Source organism: Pteropus alecto, unplaced genomic scaffold (genome assembly GCF_000325575.1).
Source record: "Pteropus alecto unplaced genomic scaffold, ASM32557v1 scaffold21, whole genome shotgun sequence".
NCBI classification, from domain to species: Eukaryota; Metazoa; Chordata; class Mammalia; order Chiroptera; family Pteropodidae; genus Pteropus; species Pteropus alecto.
The window spans coordinates 1,377,426-1,398,927 of record NW_006436282.1 but is presented as its reverse complement, the minus strand read 5'-3'; the positions used below and the strand labels follow the sequence as shown (position 1 = coordinate 1,398,927).

At 35.4% G+C, this 21,502-nt stretch overlaps 1 protein-coding gene across 1 annotated transcript in view; it reads left to right on the top strand.

The window, feature by feature from the left end:
* Positions 1-21,502, top strand: part of CALCR (calcitonin receptor) — a 48,624-nt gene that overhangs the window by 14,507 nt on the left and 12,615 nt on the right. The window contains exons 5-7 of the mRNA XM_006911904.1: positions 2,179-2,270; positions 10,195-10,321; positions 17,504-17,657. Coding sequence (XP_006911966.1) covers positions 2,179-2,270; positions 10,195-10,321; positions 17,504-17,657 — 373 coding nt within the window. The remainder of the gene's footprint in view (positions 1-2,178; positions 2,271-10,194; positions 10,322-17,503; positions 17,658-21,502) is intronic.

The window sequence follows — 21,502 nt, the reverse complement described above, 5'->3', positions numbered from 1 at the left end:
GTATCGAGTGACCATACATGTCACTACAAGGTTCTGAACTCTTTATCCCAAAGTTTTATTTGTCTCTCCTTGAACCAGTACTACTCTGCTAGATTACAGTAGCTTTATAATAAATCATGATACTGCATGGAGTAGGCCTTCTCACTGTGTTCTTCTTCAAAATCATCTTTGCTATATTTTGTCCTTTGTATTTAAATATAAATTTCAGAATCAGTTTTCACATGCAAAGAAACCTAATAATTGCATTGAATGTATAGACCAATTTGAAGAAATTTGAGATCTTTATGTTTTCCAAATATTAACTAGAATATATCCATTTATTCATCTTATTATCTCTCAATAATATTTTATAGATTTCTTTGTAGAAGTCACAGACATCTTTCTTTAGATTTATTCTCAGTCATTTGATTTTTTAATGCAATTGTGAATTTCATTAAATGCCATATATGAAATTTTATTTTCTACTTCATTATATATTAAAATTGTTTTTATTTTTATGTCTAACAACTTTGCAAAATTTACTTATTAATTTTAGTAGTTTATAAATTATTTTGCATTTTATATATGTAAGATTATATCTGCTGCAAATAGTAACAGATGAATCTCTAGGTAACCATCAATCTGCTTCCTGTCTCTATAGATTTGCCTATACTGGACATTTCATATTAATAGTATTATATTATAACTAGTCTTTTGTAATTGGCTTCTTTCACTTAGCATAATGTTTCCAAGGATCATTTATGTTATAGAATGTATCTGTGTTTCATTATTTTTTATGGCTGAATAGTATTTCGTTCTACGAGAAAACCACAGTCACCAGTTAATGGACATCGAAATTGTTTCCACTGTTTGGTTATTCTAAATAATGCTGCTATACACATTTTATGGACATATATTTTCCTTTCTCTTGGGTTTTTTTTTTTTTTTTTTTTTTTTTTTGCCTTGATCGGTCTTCCCAGGGAAGATTGAAATTAATTTTTTTAGGAGCTGTTTTGTCTTTGTTGATCGATTCAATTATACTTTCAAGTTATTTTTATTGCTACCATTTCCTTTCTTTTACATTCTTTGAGTTTAATTTTCTTCTTGTTTGTCTTAAATCCTTTAGACAGAAACTTAGATAATTGATTTTCAACCATCTTTAGTTCTCATCTATGCCTTTTAGTCTTTAAATTTCTCTTTAGGTACAGTTTCGCCTGTATCTAAAAAGTTTTGGTATGTCATTGTGAATTCTTTGATCCAATGGTCATTTAGAAATGTATCATTTAATTCTCAACAATATTAGGGTGTTTAAGTTATCTTTTTATTAATGACTTCTACACTATTGTGGTCGGTGAAGGTGCTCTTTAAGATTTTAATTATTTGAAATCTGTTGAGATTTGCTTTACTGACTAGTGTATGTCAATTTGGATAAATATTCTTTGACTATTTAGTCAGCACTTGAAAAGAATGGATATTATCCAGATGCTGGGTGCAACGTTTATTATATGTGAATTAGTAATATTTGTTAATTATGTTTTTCAAATATTCTATAGCTTAATTTTTTGTCTGTGTGTTCTATCAACTACTAAGAAGTATTATTATTTTGTTTTATGCTTTCTATGATTTGAATTTATATTATTAGGTGCATAGAAATTTAAAATTATTATATCTTCCAGACAACATGTGGACTAGTATAATATTACACATTTTCTTATGGTTAGTGTTTATCTGGGTCATCTTTTCCCATCCTTTTGCATCCAATATTTCTGTAACCCAGTATTTAATGGTGTTTCTTATAAGCAGCATATAATTGCTTTAAAAATCATCTAGTCCAACCAAATTATTTTATAGGTGAGGACTATTGAGATCTAGAGAGGTGAAATGACTGACTTATGAGAATCACTCAAAGACTTAATGATAATATTCAGATAAATCCAGTTTTATGTTCTACATAAAACTACATCATGCATATTCTTAATCTTATAATATTCAATCTGTTACTCCAATTTATTATAATTCAATATAATTAAATTCTCTGAAATATTTGTTATAATTTTAGTAGGTTTTTTTTAAGGAAGAAAACAGTTGTTGATTTATACTGATATTTAAAAATAGAAACTATGTTCTATTTTTATAATCATTTATTCACCTATTTATTTTTATAATTGCTTTTTGTTCTTTTTCTTGTTATTATTCCAGAATGCATATGTTCTGTACTACTTGGCTATTGTGGGCCATTCTGTTTCGATTGCCACCTTGGTGATTTCACTGGGGATTTTCATGTATTTCAAGTAAGTACCCTCATAGTATCTGCTTTTTATTTTCTTCTTTAAGATACTGAAATAAATGGAAAACGCTGTAAAAGTGGGGGTGCCTTCTGCAAATCATAAAAGACATGGGAGTCATGAAGTAGCAAGAAAAAATAATATTAATTAAAATATGCTTTTAATCCTATTTTTAAGGAAAATGGAATAGATTCAAATTTTTCAAAATGCCCTCCTTCACAAAATAAAACTGTCCTCTGAGCCCATAAGTACACTGTGTTAACATGATTAAGGTTCCATTTACCATGGCTAAGGTTTCATGAAATAGCGAGAAGAGGATCCTCCTCTTTCATTTACCCCTACTCTAAAATACGGAGGCCATGGCCATGAGTTCAAGTGCACCTTGTCTAATTATGAGCTGTATCACAAGTGGATTTGGTCAGAAGAGAAGGGGGCTGGTGAGGCTATGATAGTGTTTACACAGAGAAGAAAGGTTAGTCTCCCTTCTGGCCTTGACTCACCCAGCCACGGCCACAGAGAATGTCTGGAAGATGGCCTGTCATCAAGTGTCAGTTTTTTGCTCTTGAGAACCTAGATTTGTTAAGTGCAAGTATCTTTTAAGACACTGAGAAACAAAATTTCAATGAGGGTTTCTATTCTGAGGCCGTGTCTATACTGTTGATTGCATTATCTATGTCAAAATGATTAAGTTGATATAGATATTGACTTCACAATAATGGAGAATTTAAAACATTGATTCTGTAGTTTCAGAATGACTTCATAATGTATGTGAGATAGTAATATATGTTAAATTTGGTCCTAAAAACATGTCTTACATTTAGCATAATTTTTTAAAACAAAGGCAGGAAGCACCACATTTTCCTTTCATGAGAATTCTAACTTCTGCACGACGTGAGGTTTTCGTCCACTAATACTTTTTTTGTTGTGGTGGTGGTGTTATATGAATGGTGAAGAAAAGCTCCTTCATAGGCCCAGACTACAGATGATCCTTCACATTTTAAATATGTGATATGTAATTAAATATACGGTAATTCATAAATAGAATAATAGAATTTTTGTTTGATTTTTGTTAAAATATTATAATGATAATACTAAAGAAAATTAAGCCAAGGGCGAACCATCTGTAAACCCACCTTTAACACAACTGTTATTTTTTTAATCCTTTTTAATCTTTGCCTGTATCTTATATCAAATTTCTATATTATATTATGTCTATATCTTATGTAGTCAAGATTCTTATATTGACCTAGCAACATAACTGAATTTTTTTGTTAAATGAGTAGCAAATAATAACTTAAATAGAGAATTAGCTCCTTCCATATATGGTTTAACAGGAGAAAGACATAAAGTGACAAGACATGATAGATTAATTACTGGAATTAGAATAAAAGAGTATTTTCAGTTACAATGATCAGAATACAGCAGAATAATCACATAGCATGATTAATCTTGAAATGTCTGTTCATTTTTCAACTGCACCTGACCATGGCAAACAAATATATCATCATGGCTCTCATACAACTTTGATTAAAAAGTCTGTCACTAAAAGTCTATTGTTTAAAATTTTTTAATATAACCTTAATAAAATTGGAATAAAAAGCCCCCAGATTTGTAATGGTGCAATTAATAAATGTATTTAAAACTTTAAAGATAAAAAATTTCAAAGGGGCATTTCTTAGTTCTTTATTTCCCTAGTCAGTTAAAAAAGTGATCAGGTGTGAGAGCCAAACCAGCAAAGAAAATAAGAATGTTCTAACAATCATTTCTACATCAAGCTACTGAAAATGGGTGTTCAAAAGGGGAGCACATGGGCAATATAAAATATTTCTCAACTTCAATGAGTCCCAAAACAAAATTAATCTGATCAGACTCTTGAGAGAACGTGGGGGGCAGATTGTCTAGGAAGCACCTGATTTTGTCTTATCTCTCAATACAAGAGCCTACCAAATAACAACTTAAATCTTGGGAGGACTAACAAGTCTTATTGATTTACAGTCTGAATATAATAATGGGAAGATATAACTTGAAATAGCTGGTTCTCCAGAGCACACACAAGAAGCAAATAGAATATGAAAAACATATGTCAAGATGCTAAATATTCAAGTCCACAGGAAGTCATATTTGGTTTTTATACTTGTTTTTAATCTTACCCTAAACCTACCCAAACTAAAAATATCTAGGACATCTGTTTTCTTAAAATTAAAGTATTTTCTGATTCATCAAATGTTTTCTTTACATTTGCATTTCAGACATACTCAAAGTAATTGTGAAAAATAAAAGATAATTCTGATCTAACCTTGGATTTTATCTTTTAATTAGCAACATTTTCCCAAAATTATTTTCAAATGCTCAACATCACCCTTATAGTCTTTACTGCAAATTGCAATGGAAGGTTTTATGATTTGTGCACTTAAATGGCATCATCTGTGTGAAACCTGAGCAAGAAATAATCATCACTCCCTTGCTTAATTCTACATTCCCAGGGTTGAGTTATTTTGAAAAATCAAAACAATCAATTTCATAAAACTTTCATGAAACCAAAATGGGAAGTTACACCTAGTTCCACTTCTGAGACCCAATGCCCCATTCATAATCATCCCATGGAAACCTCAGTCTAAACTAGTAAAATGTGCTTTATAGGATCTATAAAAAGGAATAACCCTGCAGATGTATTCCTCAACCATCAGGCTAAGACAATCTACAGAGGAATTTAAAGTTACTGAATATACAGGAGGCTGTGGAACTGCCAATACCTTGCTGCTAAATATCTTGGGATATTACTTGGAATGAGATCAAAGCTGCCTTTAGTCATTATGTGATTTTATTCTGAGTATGCCAGGGAAATTAACAAGTGGGGCTAAATAAATAAAAATCTTGCTCACTGTGCTATCAGAAAATAAATGTAGAAATGTATATATATAAAGTCTTTGTTATTCTAAAGAAGAAAATGAGCTTGAAGAGAGCTCTGCCCGCTTCAAGATAGAGAAAAAAAATTTCAGCGATTTAAATCATAGAAAAGGCCATACTAAAGATTTTAACTGTACAGAAGTGGCAGAGTTAAAATAATGTTCGGCCAATACCATGCCATTTCGATTACTGTCGCTTTGTAGTATAATTTGCAGTCAGGCAGAGTGATGCCTCCAGCCTTGTTCTTTTTTCTCAGGATGTAACATGATATCACTTATATGTAGGATATAAACCTAAAAGCGACAAACAAACAAGACTAACAAGCAGAGATTCATGGATATGGACAATAGACTAGTGGTTACCAAAGGGTAGGAGGGAGGTAGGTAGGGTAAAGGAGGTCAAATATGTGGCGACAGAAAGAAATCTAACTATGGGCAGCGAACACACAATGTAAATATAAAGATGCCTTACTGTTTAAATGTACAGCTGAATCTTACCGGATTTCATTAACCAATGTCACCATAAAAATAAATAAATAAATAAAATTGAGAAAAAGAAATAAAATAATGTTCAAGATTATATACAGATTACTTCTGGTCCACTAGTTTAAGGATGAAGACAGCCCCTTTAGGATGGTATTTAGTTTAGGACCTTTTTGGAGAAAATAGTTAGGAGTAATAATATGGAGAGAGATTAAATAGAAACATCGAATCATTTTAGCAAGACTCCTCACTACTAGATGCCAATGTTCCTAAGAGGGTTAAAGGTGCAGATGCCCTTAGGGAAGACTGGCTTGAGAACGTCACGTAAGTGTCCATTGATTTGTGTTTGTTTCCTGGCCATTTTAAGCAAGTTTGCAATAAACTCACTTATCCCATTAGTTCTTCTTACAGTTTATTAATTGACATTTCTGTGGAATAAGTCTAACACTGAAACATCTCACTTCACTCTCTAGAAAGCACAATAATAATTAATTCACATCTATTTTGACTGCTTGATACCTGTGCCTTCCTGATTGTTAAGTATTTAGAATATTAATTACACTTGCCTGAAAGTCAATAAAGACATATATTGGAAGACAGAGACTATTTTCACTGCAATACATTGTCTACATTACATTACTTTAGCCACATCCACAAGAAAGGAAGGTTTCCACTGGGACCCCCAGAAAGAATACTGATTCCTCTACTACTTATTCAGTATTCTCTATTATTCTCTGTCACATCTGAAGTGGATGGATAGATAACTTTATCTTGTATAGTATTCACTATTGTACATCTCTGTCAACCTTCCTAGTCCTCCAGAGAAGCCATTAAATCAGTGGCATTAAAGATAGCTTCCTTTCTCCCAACCCATCCTTGACATGACAGGACACCAAATAACTATCAGTCGTATTTGGCCGACTGTTCACTAAAAGAGCAGTAGTAATAAGAAAAGAAGCAAGAATTATGATTGAGAGGAGTTCCTTAAGGATGAAAATTTTGTGCTAAATTTAAAGGTATAAAGTCTCTTGTGAGATAGAAAAAGGTATATAATATTATTGTGTTTTGAGATATTTCTAGGAGTTTTAATGCAATCTATTTCACATTCCCTCTCCTCCCCTCACTTTTCTTGTCCATCATGAACAAGGTGTAATACCTAGGTCAAGGGAAACTTAGAATTACACTGAAAGATGTGACCTTTTTTGTACCAATCACAACATTTATTCCAAATGCATATTTTCCATGCACTGATAAATTTATAACAACTCTTACTTGTTTCCTTATTTGCTACTTTTCTTATTTTCTTTGAATGTGACCGTAATTATACTGTCTTATAAGGTGTGAATACTGTTCTTGTTTGTCCTATGATATCAAATTGGTTTATGAGATCTACAAAACTTAAGGCAAATATTAAATGCTTCCTTGTGTAACTAAAAGCTCCCAAGAAGCACACACATACATACATAGGGTATCAATAACTTGAGACAAAATTTTTAGTGTGAAAGATTTGCACCAGGTAAACCACAACCATGAAAATGACATTTTACTTTAGCCTTAAAATATGACATCTTGAGAATCATGCTCAAGTAGATTATTATCTCTTCTTCACATTTGACTGACACCTTGACACAGAAGCAGATTATGTTGTCTTATCCTCCCCCTATTGGAGAATCTGTAGTACTTATGGTTCTGCGTCACTCTAAGAGTAAGTAATTTTCTGTCCATCTAAATAGCTATTTTTTATCAAGAGGAATGAAGTAATGCTAACATCAGGTTTGTGCTATTTTTAAGACATTTCAGATCTGACAAGAAAATGTTGTCAGCTTCCTCATGTTCATTCAAGTAACAAGATATTTGCACTGAGAACAATTTAACACATAATTACTTATGTTAAGGTTAGTTAATCCTCTTTAGCATCCTATACCTCTCCTTCACAATAGTTATCACAATGAGAGTAAATAAGCAATTATAAGGTATATACAGTCTCTGAAGGCAGAAGCTGTCTGCTTTGTTCACCCATATATCCGTAGCATCTACCAAAATGTCTGAATTATTGTGGATACGCAGTAATATGTATTGGGTTATTGAATGAATTTTAATAAATTTAAAGTACCTTTAACTCATTTCAAAAAGCTTAGTGTAAATGTCATTAAGTAAGTGTAATAAAATTTTTAAAACTTAATAAGCAGAAATTATATTGAAACCTTCAAGAAACAGAAACTCATATATTAGTCATATTCTTCTTTTGGAGCCTAACAGTTTATCCAGCTTTAAATCATTATTTTCTCATTATATACATAATACAATACTGTACATAGGTTTTAGCTAATAGGATAATGTCCACTAATAGTTAATACCTGTATTAAGAATTTGGAAAATGTTCAGCATGATACAAAGTATAAGAAATTAGATCATCTACCCTTTAATGTAATTCTTTGATGTATACTGGTGCTCACAGCTTGAAGAAGAAAATTGCTCTTATATAAAAATTTTTAACCAAAAAAAATTAGTATTAAACTTTACAATGTGTTAGACACTGTGCTGAATGCACAAAACAAATTGCTTTAACACTTTTATTCTAGTGAGAGAAAAGAAGAAAATATTCAACAAACAAATATATGATCTGTCAGGAGGCGAGAAGGAAAACAAAGCAGGAATACAGGGCCTGAGAATAAGCTAGAGGTGGGGGAAATATATTTTATTCAGGGTGGTTCTGGACATTGAACATTAACCAGTCCTTTAAGTTAATGTTGTGTATCAGCAGATTATTGAACTCTACCTGATAAAAAGAAAATCAGTAATGAGAATAGCAGCACTGTATGAGGCATTCATCGGCCATTCTTTAGTTCTGGATAATGTCAACTGTCATTGGGTTAAGCCAGGTTGAATCCAATAATGAGACCACAGATATTTGCCTCCCAGTGAGAAAAATTATAAAATACTATTTTGACTGTATGGAAAATGGTAGCTCACAAGTTTAACAGTGCAATATGGAAGAGTTTGTGCATTATAAATGGGTATAATGTTTCATTTAAATACTTTTTTTCTTTTTAAAGCCTTAAATTTGCAACCTACTTTTAGAGCACTATTACAAAACCAATTAGGCTCAGTTTATTTAACAGTCTTTTCTGCTGCTAAATAAGGTTGTGTGTGTGTATGTGTCTGTGTGAAAGTTCTTCTCTAAACCCTATCTTTACAATAAGCTGCTTCCTGGATATAAAGTTCCACATTCTACCCCTGCTCGACAAGTTGGAAATTTTAAAATATTCTGTATTAACTATTTACTAATGCTTGTGCTTTCTAAAGAGTTAAAAAGCATAGCTACTATAATCAAAATATGCTCTAACAGATGCCCTCATTACTTAAATTTACTTTTTACTACAGATAATTGACAATTCATTTTCTTTTGATTTGGGAATATAGGAAAAGCATCATAAGTAAACCCAGACCATTCTCATATTTCATCTTTACTCAGAATTTTCTTTTCAAAATTTGTAGGATTCTAAGTTTATTTCATGAAGATTTTTTAGGGATAGTTGCTATGCTCAGTCTTTAGTATCATTAACTGAATGTTTTAAATTTTCACATTATGTTAAACATTATTGAACTGGATCGAATATGGTAAATACAAGATTTTTATTCATCTAAGATAATCATTCCAATTTTGTTATAGCCATCCCATAGGCTTTCTTCATTTGCATCAAAAAGTGAAATAGGATATTCAAACTAATGTTTATTCATGTGAACATTCACACAAATACATACGTATGAATTTATGAAATGGAAGACAAAGTAATAAAAAAATCCAACAAACTGCTTAGCACCCAAAAGGTGGGAAGTGCCTATGCCAACAAGCATAGACGTCTCTTGCATAGGCATCCTTCCATCCAAACCACACTCTGCCTCATAATGACATCAAATGTGAGCTTATTTAAAATTCTTTGCCTGTGTCTGAGCTCCACCATCAGGAGGATGTGGAAAAGAGGAACCACAGAGTTGATTCCGGTTGGAATATGAGAAATAAAAAGATGTTAGAAGAAATGGCAAAAGAGAAGACTGACAGGAGACTTAATAAAGTCTGTATAGGTGATGGATCAAGAACCTGGATTCAGTACTTGGTCACGGGCCTTGGTTCTGTTATCCCATTTGCCACACATCAAGCCTGGTTACATCAAGCAACAGTCGACTTTTCATCTAAAGCACACTCCAAACCCTAATGGTCTCTCTTGCAAGAGTCCTTTTCTTACTTAATTTCATGACATCGGTTATAATTAAAAGTGATTTTATCACTCACTTTTTTAGTTGTACGAAATCACTGTGAGGACTGAAAACTATGAGCTACTGTGACTGAAAAACAGTTTAAATATCAAGCAGAAAAGTAGTAATGTGTCTTAAAGATGGGAAAAGCCTCACTTATTTCAATGTGCTCTCTCGTCTATTGCTAAAGGGAGTGTTAAAAATATTACCAAAGGGTTTTTCTCCCCGAGGTACATCAACTTTTTGGCACCGGTTAATGCTTTTTCATTACTTTTTTTTTCCAGAAGCCTTGGCTGCCAAAGGGTAACTCTGCATAAGCACATGTTTCTGACTTATATTCTGAATTCTATGATTATCATCATCCACCTGGTTGAAGTGGTACCCAATGGAGAGCTTGTGAGACAGGATCCGGTGAGTGCTGCATGATTTGTTTTTAATTTTATTTTTAAGGATATAGTACTCATAAATAGTGAACATGGTGTTACTGTTTGACTTAAGCAGCTCTTTGCATGTGTAATTATATTTACTTTTACAGTTAAGTTTAGGAAAGACTATCATTTCTATGTACTTATTGCAAGTAATTATATGTTATAGCAAAGGGCTAGAAATAATTCAATTATAACCAAATAAGAATTACACAACAAATCATGAGTTTTTACTACTAATTAAAAATTTATTAACATCTAAGAGAAGTTTACTGAGCCCATCTTGTGAATATAGACAACTAAGTGCATTAAGGCAATGCATCCCAGTGGCCCCAGTGTGTCACTAATGGGTTACAGGTATGCCTAGACAATCCCTTCAGTGTTCTGACACCAGGCTGGGCTTGGGCCAGTCACTTCAGCTATGAGTAGCTATGGATTTACTCTAGTAAGCCATGTAAATATCATCATGGTCTATATCTGCAGGACTTGAAAAAAGTTTAATGACTCCTACTTCACTCATTCTCATTTCTCAGTCTCTGCTGATGGAAACCCATTAACTGAGTTCACCTAGAAACCAGAGGGCAAGGAAGCCCTGATGGAGATTTACAGATCCATTTCTCTGGGCCCAGTGCAGTGGAAGCAGGGTGGAGAGTGAATTTGAAAGCACAAACAGAAGCTATCTAGCACAGAATGAATGGCCAAGGGATATTTTCATTTTTGTTTCTCTGCTTAACTGGGTTATGCAAGCATCTGTAGATAGCCTCATCTTTCAAAGCTGGCATTTAACAGCTTTGCCAACCCAATGACAAAAATGCGTGAAATCCGCCCAGAGCATGCATCCTGCGTGACAGCGGCATGGCATGGGAAAGCAGCTTAATTTGGCTTCTAATGGATCCACAGTGTTAATAATTTCTGCAGCATGAATATATCCAGAAAGACATTATGACCTATCTTTTAAAACCATGGCATCTGTTATCTGAGACAAAGTCCTGCCTTATCTGCAGAATGAGACCCAATGGGTTTACCTGATGAGTTTTCTTTCTTAATGTCAACTGATTTTAATAAAAGTAATCTCATTTCATTTAATCCTCATAAAACCCCAGTGAAGGGTACATATTATCTCCATTGCTAGCTGAGTAAACTGAGGCTCAGTGAGGGCACATGTCCTCCGTACTATGGATAGTTGAGATGGGATTCGAACCCAGACCTATCTCACACAGAACCCCATCCGCTCTCCTCTATACTACATGGTGCTCTTGGTTGTCTTGATTTACTTATTTGAGAAGACGTGTTCTTAAAGAAATTGGCTCAGCCATTCCAAAGTAATGGCTGTCTATAATTGAATAGTTAATTAGGGAAGCTGACTCCCCACTAAGTTTAAAAAGAGATGTAGAAGCAATTAACTAAGCATCTCTCAGCAGAGAAGACTCAAATTTTTGGCTTCCCATTTCCCAGTAAGTGCAGAAATCCTCAGAAAGTTATTGTCTGTACAAAACAGACCAGGAAATGGCCATTCAGTCATTAAATAATCAACCCTGGGAACAGTGCTTAGTCAGATTATGAGCCTTATAAATTCTTAAATAGACTCTCCCTCATCTCTCTTGTGAAGGTCTCACACTCACATGTCATACCAACAGAGCACTCTCTAGCTGTTAAAGTGTGGGGGCGCTTCTCATCCATTGTGAAATTGTACTAAACCTGTTATCTTCCTGAAATAGTATAAATTCAGGATTTTTCTAAGTTCGCTATCGAATTAAAGAAGCCATTTAACATTACCCATCAAACGAGAATAATAAAAACTGCCCCACTTACTTCCTAGATGTTATCCTGGAGTCCCAAAAAAAAGCATAAAACTTTTTTAAAATCCCAAGGACATAATATTGCAAGCATTGCTCACAATTGCTCACTGCTAATCCTTGCCCTTGGGGCTGGGTCTCTGCACGTTACTTTCCCAACCAATTTGTTACTCTAGTCATCACTCTTAATGGTCTCATGGGTTATCATCGCGGAATGTTTTCACTTTCATAGGGTAGTTTAGGAGCAGAAATGTCTATGTGCTCCCCCAATCACTGCATACAGGCTGCCCCTAGCCACCAACAAGCCAGCCCAGCTCAGCCTTGCAGCTTCCCTATTGCTTAGAAACCTTTAATATGCCCTGTAAGCAGGTGTCTCGGGACCTGGCTCAGCCACTGTTCAGCCAGTTTTCTGGGAGAATGTAAGTGCAAGTGTAAGGGAGTCAGAGAAATGTACCGGAAGTCTTCTTCTAGGTATAGAGGGGTGAGGGTGGCTCTCTCACACACATTAGGCATTCTCAAAGTGACCTAAGTTTGAAAAACAGGAAAGAAGCTTATCTTTATGACATGACTAGCATTTAGTTCTCTCAAATCAATATATTGTTACTATAACAGACTTATTTTTAGCTACGCAGGAGCAAACTTCCTAGAAAAAAACTATAAAATACTTGAAAGCTGGAATTTAATCCAGTCAGTCAAGTGTTTTTTGACTGCCAAAACTTAAACATTAGTCTTCAGAATGAACTAAATTCATATTTTGTGAAAATATCTACTGATAACATTCAGAGAGTGTGTGTGTGCGTGTGTGTGTGTATGTGTTTAATGGAAAACAAAGGAGCGAAAATTCTGTATGCCTAAATGAGAAGCCTCGTTTTTCCTGAGGGTAGACAAAATGAGAACAAGCCACCAATAACAGCCATTTACGATGGTAATGGGAAATGGGAAATGTCATGTGTGGACACATTACCCTCTTTCACATTTCAAATGTCTGTTTCCACCACAAGACAAAATTGGGAAACATATTCCTCTCATCAAATACATGTAAATAGTAAAGGCTAAAAACAAATTGCTACAATGACAAAAATTAATTCTTGTTTGTAAATTGTGAAACATATGCTTGACCCATCAGGAAAAAATTAGCTCATTTGTTTTTAGTACTTTCTCTATTTGACTATAGTCATTGTTTTCAAGTAAGTCTTTGTTAAATCTCTTATCTAACCATCCATATACAAACAGCACAAGACTAAGCAAACCAAATCAGATCAAGAATAGGCAGGAAAGAACCCTCAAGTAGACATATATGTTATTCATCTTTAAAGCTGCTTATTTAATATTTCCAAGAGAGACAGAGGTCTTGAAATTTGTGTTGTATCTCACCTTGAAAATGCATATTCTGCCATAACTGTGTTTATAGAAGCCAAATTTCATAGCTATCTTTTCCCATTCAAAAGATTGTCAAAGTGAATTGCAGCTGAAATTATAAATTCAGGCATCAAGAAAGAAGAAAATTTCCTTGTTGAAATATATGTAAACGTGCAGGGGATAAACAAGAACTAAGAAAGATTTAACTAGGAAAACTCCATCTCTCCTAGGAGTAAAGTTTTCTACCTCTAAAGAGACAGACAAACTAGTATCTAAACAATGAGAACAGTGTCATCAATATATTACCAAGTCACATGCAAAGTTACATATTTAAAATTTATACTTTAAATGAATTATTTGAAATATTGCATTTTTCTTGAAAAATTGACATTCCAGAAAACATTAGTCTGAAGTTCTTCATAGCCAAGAAGAGTAGAGACAACAGAGAAAAACCCAAGAAGAGACAAAAAAAAGCACAAGAATTTTTTAAATAGGAAAGTTTTTGGACATTGCCAATCTGCAAATATTGAATGAAACTGCAGCTAGCATGAAAAATATAACTACAGTCACCAATTAAAGAAAAGCACGTCCATTGCCAGTTGAAATCCCTGTGACTCAGACATGTGTCTACTTTTGTTAAAAAGTGGAATATATAATTTTTAAAGATACATTCTCTCTTATGCAAATTAAAGGCCGAGTTATGGGTTATTTTTTTCATTTTGACCCAATTCTCAGGTCACTGAATCAGCAGTTAAGAAGCAAAAAGATGTTCATTCCCAGTGCCCATGGGAATATATTTTAGAAAGTTATTTCTTGTAAAAGGTGCCTGCATCATCCCAAATGGTGTTGCACTACTTCTGTAAGAGTTTATTTTGTTGGGGGCAAAAGAAAACAGTGTTCTTAATCCTTAGTGAGTAATCCTATAGGTTTGTGGTCCCTTTTCCATCAAAGTAGTCAGTTTCTTCCCTTGGAAGTTTTTTGATCAAGCAGATTCTCTCCTGTAACACCAAGCATGAGAATCTTTTCCCTTCACATTCTTTTTTTTAAAAAAAGTTAAACTCAGAATAACTTATGGCATAAATAATGGCTGAATAGAACCTCAGTTTATTGAGTGATGTGAAAATTGCCCATTGTCATTTGTGTGATTTGGACATTTCATTTCCATAATATCTAAAATTTCATTTTCTTATTCTATCTGCTTATTTCTTCATGTAGAGAGTCAAAAGGCAGAATTAAAAGTATTGTTCTTGCTGCATCTAAAGGAAGCTGGCAGCACACTTGTCATTATCTAGAAAGAAATGTCTCTTTGAACTTTTTTCTGGGTCTGAAAGGGACAATACAGGGAGATAAGTTTTTACTGGGAACTTGAGTACTTTGCAACTCAAAAGCCAAAACAATAGTCACATCTTATATAACCTCTATAAGTAAAGCAAACGAATTACAAGTTCTGAAAAACAAAGTGAATTTCTTTTAATTTTCATTCATTCAGAATAGTTGAGACACCAGACTATGTTGGAACTTCATCCTAGTCACAGGAAGAGCAGCTCAAAATGGATGCTCAGGACAGAGACACTAGGGACTGATGACACCCAGGATGGCATGTGAGGGAGGTGACAGGGACAGTAGAGTTCTTGAGATGAGAAACCAACACAGATAAAACTAAGCTGGAATTATCCATTTTGGTAGCATATGAGAGAAATTAGATTGAGAATAAAAAGGTATGATGGATTTGAGGGACAATGCAGAGAGAATAATGCCAAGGTGTGGGCATGGAATGAAGTAGCCTACCCTGGTCATTTATGCTACTTTACTTTACTTACATGTCCAAACCAATAAATGGTATTTCAACCAAGATTCTGTGGTGCAGAAAAGTATACAGAATTTCTTTAGTCCTAAATTTTATTATTTATAATCAACCTCTTTCCCATATGGTTTTGAAGAATTTATTCCTAGAATGGCTAGAAGCATCAACCCAACTTCCAGCTTCTCTCATCTGGTCAGTCAGGTTCATACTCTACACAGGAAATCAGTGGCTTATAAATGGTGTCTTATGACATGGTTTATGTAGTGAGTCTTCATCTTAACATTGACGGCTTGTTCCCCTGCTTTGAAAAGGCTATCATGCATTTAGTGCAAAACTTCTTATAGACTTATTTTATTCCCAAAAAGCTTCCAGTTGGGACATAAAGAGTTTTATACACTTCTTTGGGGTATGTTAGTTCATTCCTAGAAAGCTATGGAGCAACAATTAGTTTGATGTTTGCTGTTCTTCGCTGGATTGCTCCAAATACTACAGCATTGTTCTTCCTGAACTATAGGATCTCAAATCCTAGCTCTTCTACTTCCTACCACGTAACTTACTCTGTAACCTTGAGCAAGTTACTTAACCTCATTGTGCCTCACTTCCCTAATGTGTAAAGTGAAGATAACAATAACACCTTCCTCACAGAGTTGTTTGTGACGGTTGTATAAACCAATATACCTAAAATCCACAAAACAGAGTCTGACACATAACAACTCTCAAATGTTAGCAAATATTATTTATAAAATTTTTACCATTGTCATTAGGCCTTAAGCACTGTCCTTTTCTAACCGTGGCACCCAGTTTCATTTCTGTGTTTCACAGCATAGCATAGGAGATGTGGAAACTCGGAGCATTTATAAAGTATTATTTCAATCTAAAAGGCACTAAGTGTAAAAGCAGAATGCAGAGTGTACTCAGAGGTCTGTAAATCACAAATAATCAAAAGGCCTATGGTGTTAGATTATAAAACTTAATCAGTCATGGCTTGAGATTCCCCAGTAAAGAGTCATATAATTTGCTCATTGTAACACATAAAGACCCTTGAGCGTAGCAAGCTGTTAATTTTTATTCCCCTGCCACATTTGTAACAGCTCTTCTTTTCCATCGCGTGCGTACCCTGCTTTTCTATTTACTGTAGTTTTGTTTGCTGAACACTTCCACAGTGCTTGCTTTGCCAATTTCTCAGTCATCTTCCAATGTTCTTATCTCAGATGGGACTTTTTTCTCCAATGATTTTTTTTTTCCCCTAAACACACCAAATCATGACTACAGTTCCACGGATTCAAGCTCATGTTCTCTGAGGCTTTATTAGAAATCAGCTCAGGATTGCATGACAGATTCACATTGAATCGAAAACATTATATCTTTAAATTCCTCTGGAGAAAGACTTCAGTCCTTCCCTACAAAGTTATGTAATGCTGACTTCCTGGCTCGAGAATTTTTCTCCTTCATTCTACTAGTTTTAAAGAATGTAGAAGTTGACAGTTTTCAAGTTGACATGAGAGCCTTTTGCCCTTTAGTTTATCAACTGCACTGGCATTTGACATAAAGTTATACAATTCCTCCTCATGAGGTTTTGGTGTACATGTGACTCCAAGTCAGGATGTTTTCTATTGCACTGTGAATCTACTGGAACAGAAAACTCATGCTCTTGAATGGTCAGAATTATCAGCACTGGAAGGCCAGTAAGTAACCAAAACAGGAGTCATCGGTTGGGTTCAGCATAGCTCCTGGCTCACGTGTGAGAAATTTTTCACTTGGTTATCAACTCTTTGCTGCTAAGAAGCTATCACCAACAAATCAATGAACTTCAGGAGTAGCATTAACAATTTCTAGGTTATTTGCCTCATTAACCATAGAAAAGGGGCCATAAAAATCATGTGACGAATCCTTGGATGCTCTCAAAAATTATGGGCATCAGACATATGGCAGGAAAATGAACCTATCTAGTCTATGTAAGTCACCAGAATGCAACTGGAAAAGAACACTTTGGGGACTAGGCTTCCATTCCCCTAGATGGCTGTTTATGTGTGGTGCTGATGTTCTATGCACTATCACTCTGATTTGTGGATACAGAGGGTGGCATGTGTTGACAGATGCTTGGGGAAACTGAATGCAGATACTTTGGCTCATTTTCACATTTACCTTCTGTTCACTGTTAGATCCTTGCCCATTTCTTCTGCTGCTTATTTCCATTTCTTTCTGACAGGTGAGCTGCAAGATTTTGCATTTTTTTCACCAGTACATGATGGCGTGCAATTACTTCTGGATGCTCTGTGAAGGGATCTATCTTCACACACTCATCGTGGTGGCTGTGTTCGCTGAGAAACAACACATGCGGTGGTATTATCTCCTGGGCTGGGGTATGTATTTCCTTCAGCTGAGTGTTGAGCCACCTTCACTTCTGTCTGTATATTTACAATCTCCTTCTAGTCTTAGTCTCAGAGAACCATCAGTGGCCAAAGTCCTTGAGGAATGATGTGACACTGGTGAAGACAGTTCAGTCTCCAAGACTGCGTGGTAGAAGCCCTTTAACAAGTTCATACACATTGTCATGAACGTGGGGGTCAGTGCGGAGATGAAGGGGTATGATTATGAATGTCCTCAGGTAACCCAGCTAATGAATGGACAAAAATATGCCCTGATCGAGAGAAGAGCTGATTAGGCTCCCTTCAGTTGAATCATCTATTTATAGAGCGAAAGAGAATTTTACATTTTGGATTCTGTTTGTCCTCCACCCTGGCCCCACTTCCCTTCCTTGTGAATACTCCTTCCTGTCAATACATCAGCAGGACTCCTCAAGTGAAAGGTCAGGAAGTGGAGTCCAACTGAGCAATAGACATAACCTGATGGGTCTCCAAGTAGAGCCTATCTGACATCATAGCATGTGGCGATGGTTTTGCAAAGCCTGTGGTTGGATTGTTTAAGCTGTGGCTGCTTCTGTACAGACTGACTGAGGTAGGTAGGGAGCTGAGGTCTGTGAAGGCTCTCTAGAATTACTCCCTTTCCCTCAGGGCTGCTAACAGTCTAGTTCACTCTGGTAGAAGAAGAACAGATAGCAAAGTAGTGTGAGAGGGAAAAGGTTCTGGGACAAAAATGCAGGCTACCTTACCAAAAAAGACACATCCCACATTCCACATCAAAGGAGGATCCTCACCACAGAGCCAGCACTGGCCTTGCTAACTGACAGGGCGACTATGAGTCCCAAAGCAGAGGCTGTGGATTACCTTTAACTAAGCCTGTCCATTAATGCATCATTTGGGGGAGCCCTGAAAAATATTGATAAGAGGAAAGATTTACTGAGGAGGAAGGATAATCCAAAGCCTTTCTAAGAACATGAACCTTTGTATTTAAACTGCTGCCTAACAGGTATTGTTGCCAACTGTATAGATATGTCTACATAAGTAGCCCAAAGTCTTTTCTTCAATCTACCACAAGGCTGGCCTTATGCAATATTTGTTTCCATAACACTCAATCTCTAACAGAAATACAGAGACTTTAACCCATCACATGACCCAAACCCAATGAGATAATCCTATAATAGTGAATCAGTTGGAAGACATTTGGGATAGCTCAACAATGAACTGATGGTGCTATAACAGAGAATAAGATGTTCTAATTTAGGCAAAAAGAAAGAAATTATCAGAATCTGGACTATCATTTGGAAATCAAGAGCTGAAACATAGGTAGGCTTACAAATGGGCTGTACCAAGAGATCAGACAACTAGGAGAACCCTCCCTCTACCCTTTGTCTCTGCTTTGCTCTGAGCATCTGTTTTAACCCTTCTCTTTCTCTACAAACCATAGATCACAGGTCTCTGTTCCCCCAATCATAATGGTAGATACAACCTACCCAAATGTTTCCTGAGTTCACATTTTTCTGTTCCAGCTACACAGAGAGGCTAAAAGCTTGTCTTTAAGTCTCAATTCTGAATGGCAAGGCAAGAGAATTTGATTGGTCCAGCTGAAGTCAAGGGGCCAGCCATGGTTCAATGAGCTGTGGCTAAGGATATTGAGGGGAATATTGTCACATAGTGCAAATATGTCCAATGCAGGTGACCTATCCAGAAAAAAAAAAAAAATGGGAGCGAGGTCTTTGTGAACCAGATGGCCATCTAGAATACACCCCAAAATACCTCATCTTGTGGGCCACTCCCCCCTGAGGAGCAGCATGGGCAGCCCCAGTATCCTGTCTTCTTAACCATCCTTCAGTAAAAATGAAAATCAAGCTTGTGACTCTCCTGCTGGTCCCACTACAGGTGTTAGGTTCTGTTCTTCCATGTCCTCAGAACAGGTCAGAATACAAAGGTCAAAATGGCCTTTCATTGTTTTTTCTCTTAGTGCCAGCCTTTCACACGAGGTTGATCTTTCCTTTCCCTGCCCTCCTCAGCCTCATACATGCATACATACCCTCTCAACCGTTTCTAAACTTCCAAAGCTAGTCATGCCAGGAATCGATTGGGTACAATTTAATCCCCTCAATAGCAATTTTGACCCTAATACAATAGTAATAACTGGTGCTGGTCACATGCCTTCCAATCGAAGGCCTGAAAGCACTATCTTACCGCAGGCAGGTATGCCACACACATGCACATACACAGAGACACCATTCGTGTCCCGCCTGTTTTACTTATTTCCTGTGAAATAAAATGTATGGCTTACTTCTTGTGCCAGTTTTGACTACTCAAGAACATCTAGCTGACACACTCAGAAAATTTTCATGGAAGAAAGTCTATAAATTTGTTCTCGCTTGTAACATTCAGCAGAGATGAGGGCACCCGGGAGGAACAATTTATACCGCTCTTTCCATATTGATACATTGTGAATTAATTATAAAACTCTTCGGCATCATCAGAAACAGCTTATTGAAACAGCTTATGAAGATATGCACTTAACACGCATAAACAATTCAGAGGAAAAAAGGAACAAGCTTCAACTTTTTCAAAAGGAAAGTAATGAAGATAAATAAAATATTTATAGGATACCTTAACCTTTCTTAATCAATAACACTTAAAGCTTTATCAGAATGATTCAAATAGAATCCTAAAGAACAATGCACTCAGTAAACTAACACAGAATTGATAATTTAAAAGAATAAGAAGGATTTGCACTTACATCGATAGACATTTGGAAAAAGAGATAGTCAACCAGTATAATTCTAAAATGTAATTATTTTTTAACATGCCAGTGCTATATCCACCTTTCTTCACTCCTCTCTCCACAAACACACACCCCAAAATTTCACCAACCTCTGGAACATTCAAAAATCGGTACCAAATCTCAACTTTGAGAACAAGATTGAGAGACAGCCATGATGACACGTTTTACACCAATAACCCTCTCTTAGAACTTTAAGCAAGCATTATATTTTGATGGGCAGAAAACAAGTAAATTACAACCAAAATAACTTCTTAAGAAGAATAATTTCACAAAAAGTTTAAAGAATTTAACAGACAATATTGTTATTGCTCTTTTGAAATTATTTTTACACCAAAAGAGTATTATAGGTCTTAAATTTTACAATGCCAAGAAATAAGGCATAATCTATGCTTGAAAAGTCTGAAAGTGCAGCAGCAGAAAACTTGGACCAAAAAATCTATGTCTTAAGACCTAACATCATTTGCAAGTGATGCACATCTCATCCGTTCATTTCAGTTGTAAATACTACTACTCACTCCAGGACCTGGAAGGGATCTCAAAGGATTCTAAGAGGCATTATGAATACTGTCTCTGGGTAAAGAGTATCTGGTGGTGAACCTCTCTCCATCAGAAAATGAAAGAACGTTTCCTTCAGTAGTTACTCCCTTACAAGTCTGCATGGGAACTCTTACTGGTCTATTTCTCTCAAATTGAAGCAACTTCAAATCCTGGTTTAGTTCTCAGAAAAATCATTTATTTCACAACCCTCTTCAGATTATTTCTTTGCCTTGCAGATTCTCCTCTCTTCATAAATCAAAGCGGGAAATCCCCTTTTCCCCATGGACTTTTGCAATGAGCAAATAAAATTTATCTAGTCCCCCTAAAAAAAATACTCCTAGGAACAAAGAATTACTCTTACCCTCATCATCTTTAGTAGGAGGGAAGTGTTGTTATGGCTCTTGGGATCTGAAGGAAGAAGATGAAGAAGGGGAAAAAAGCAAAGTGCATAAAAAGAGGTACCATGTGTAGAGGAAGGCAAAGAGCTCTAGGAATTAGTGGATATGGTTTA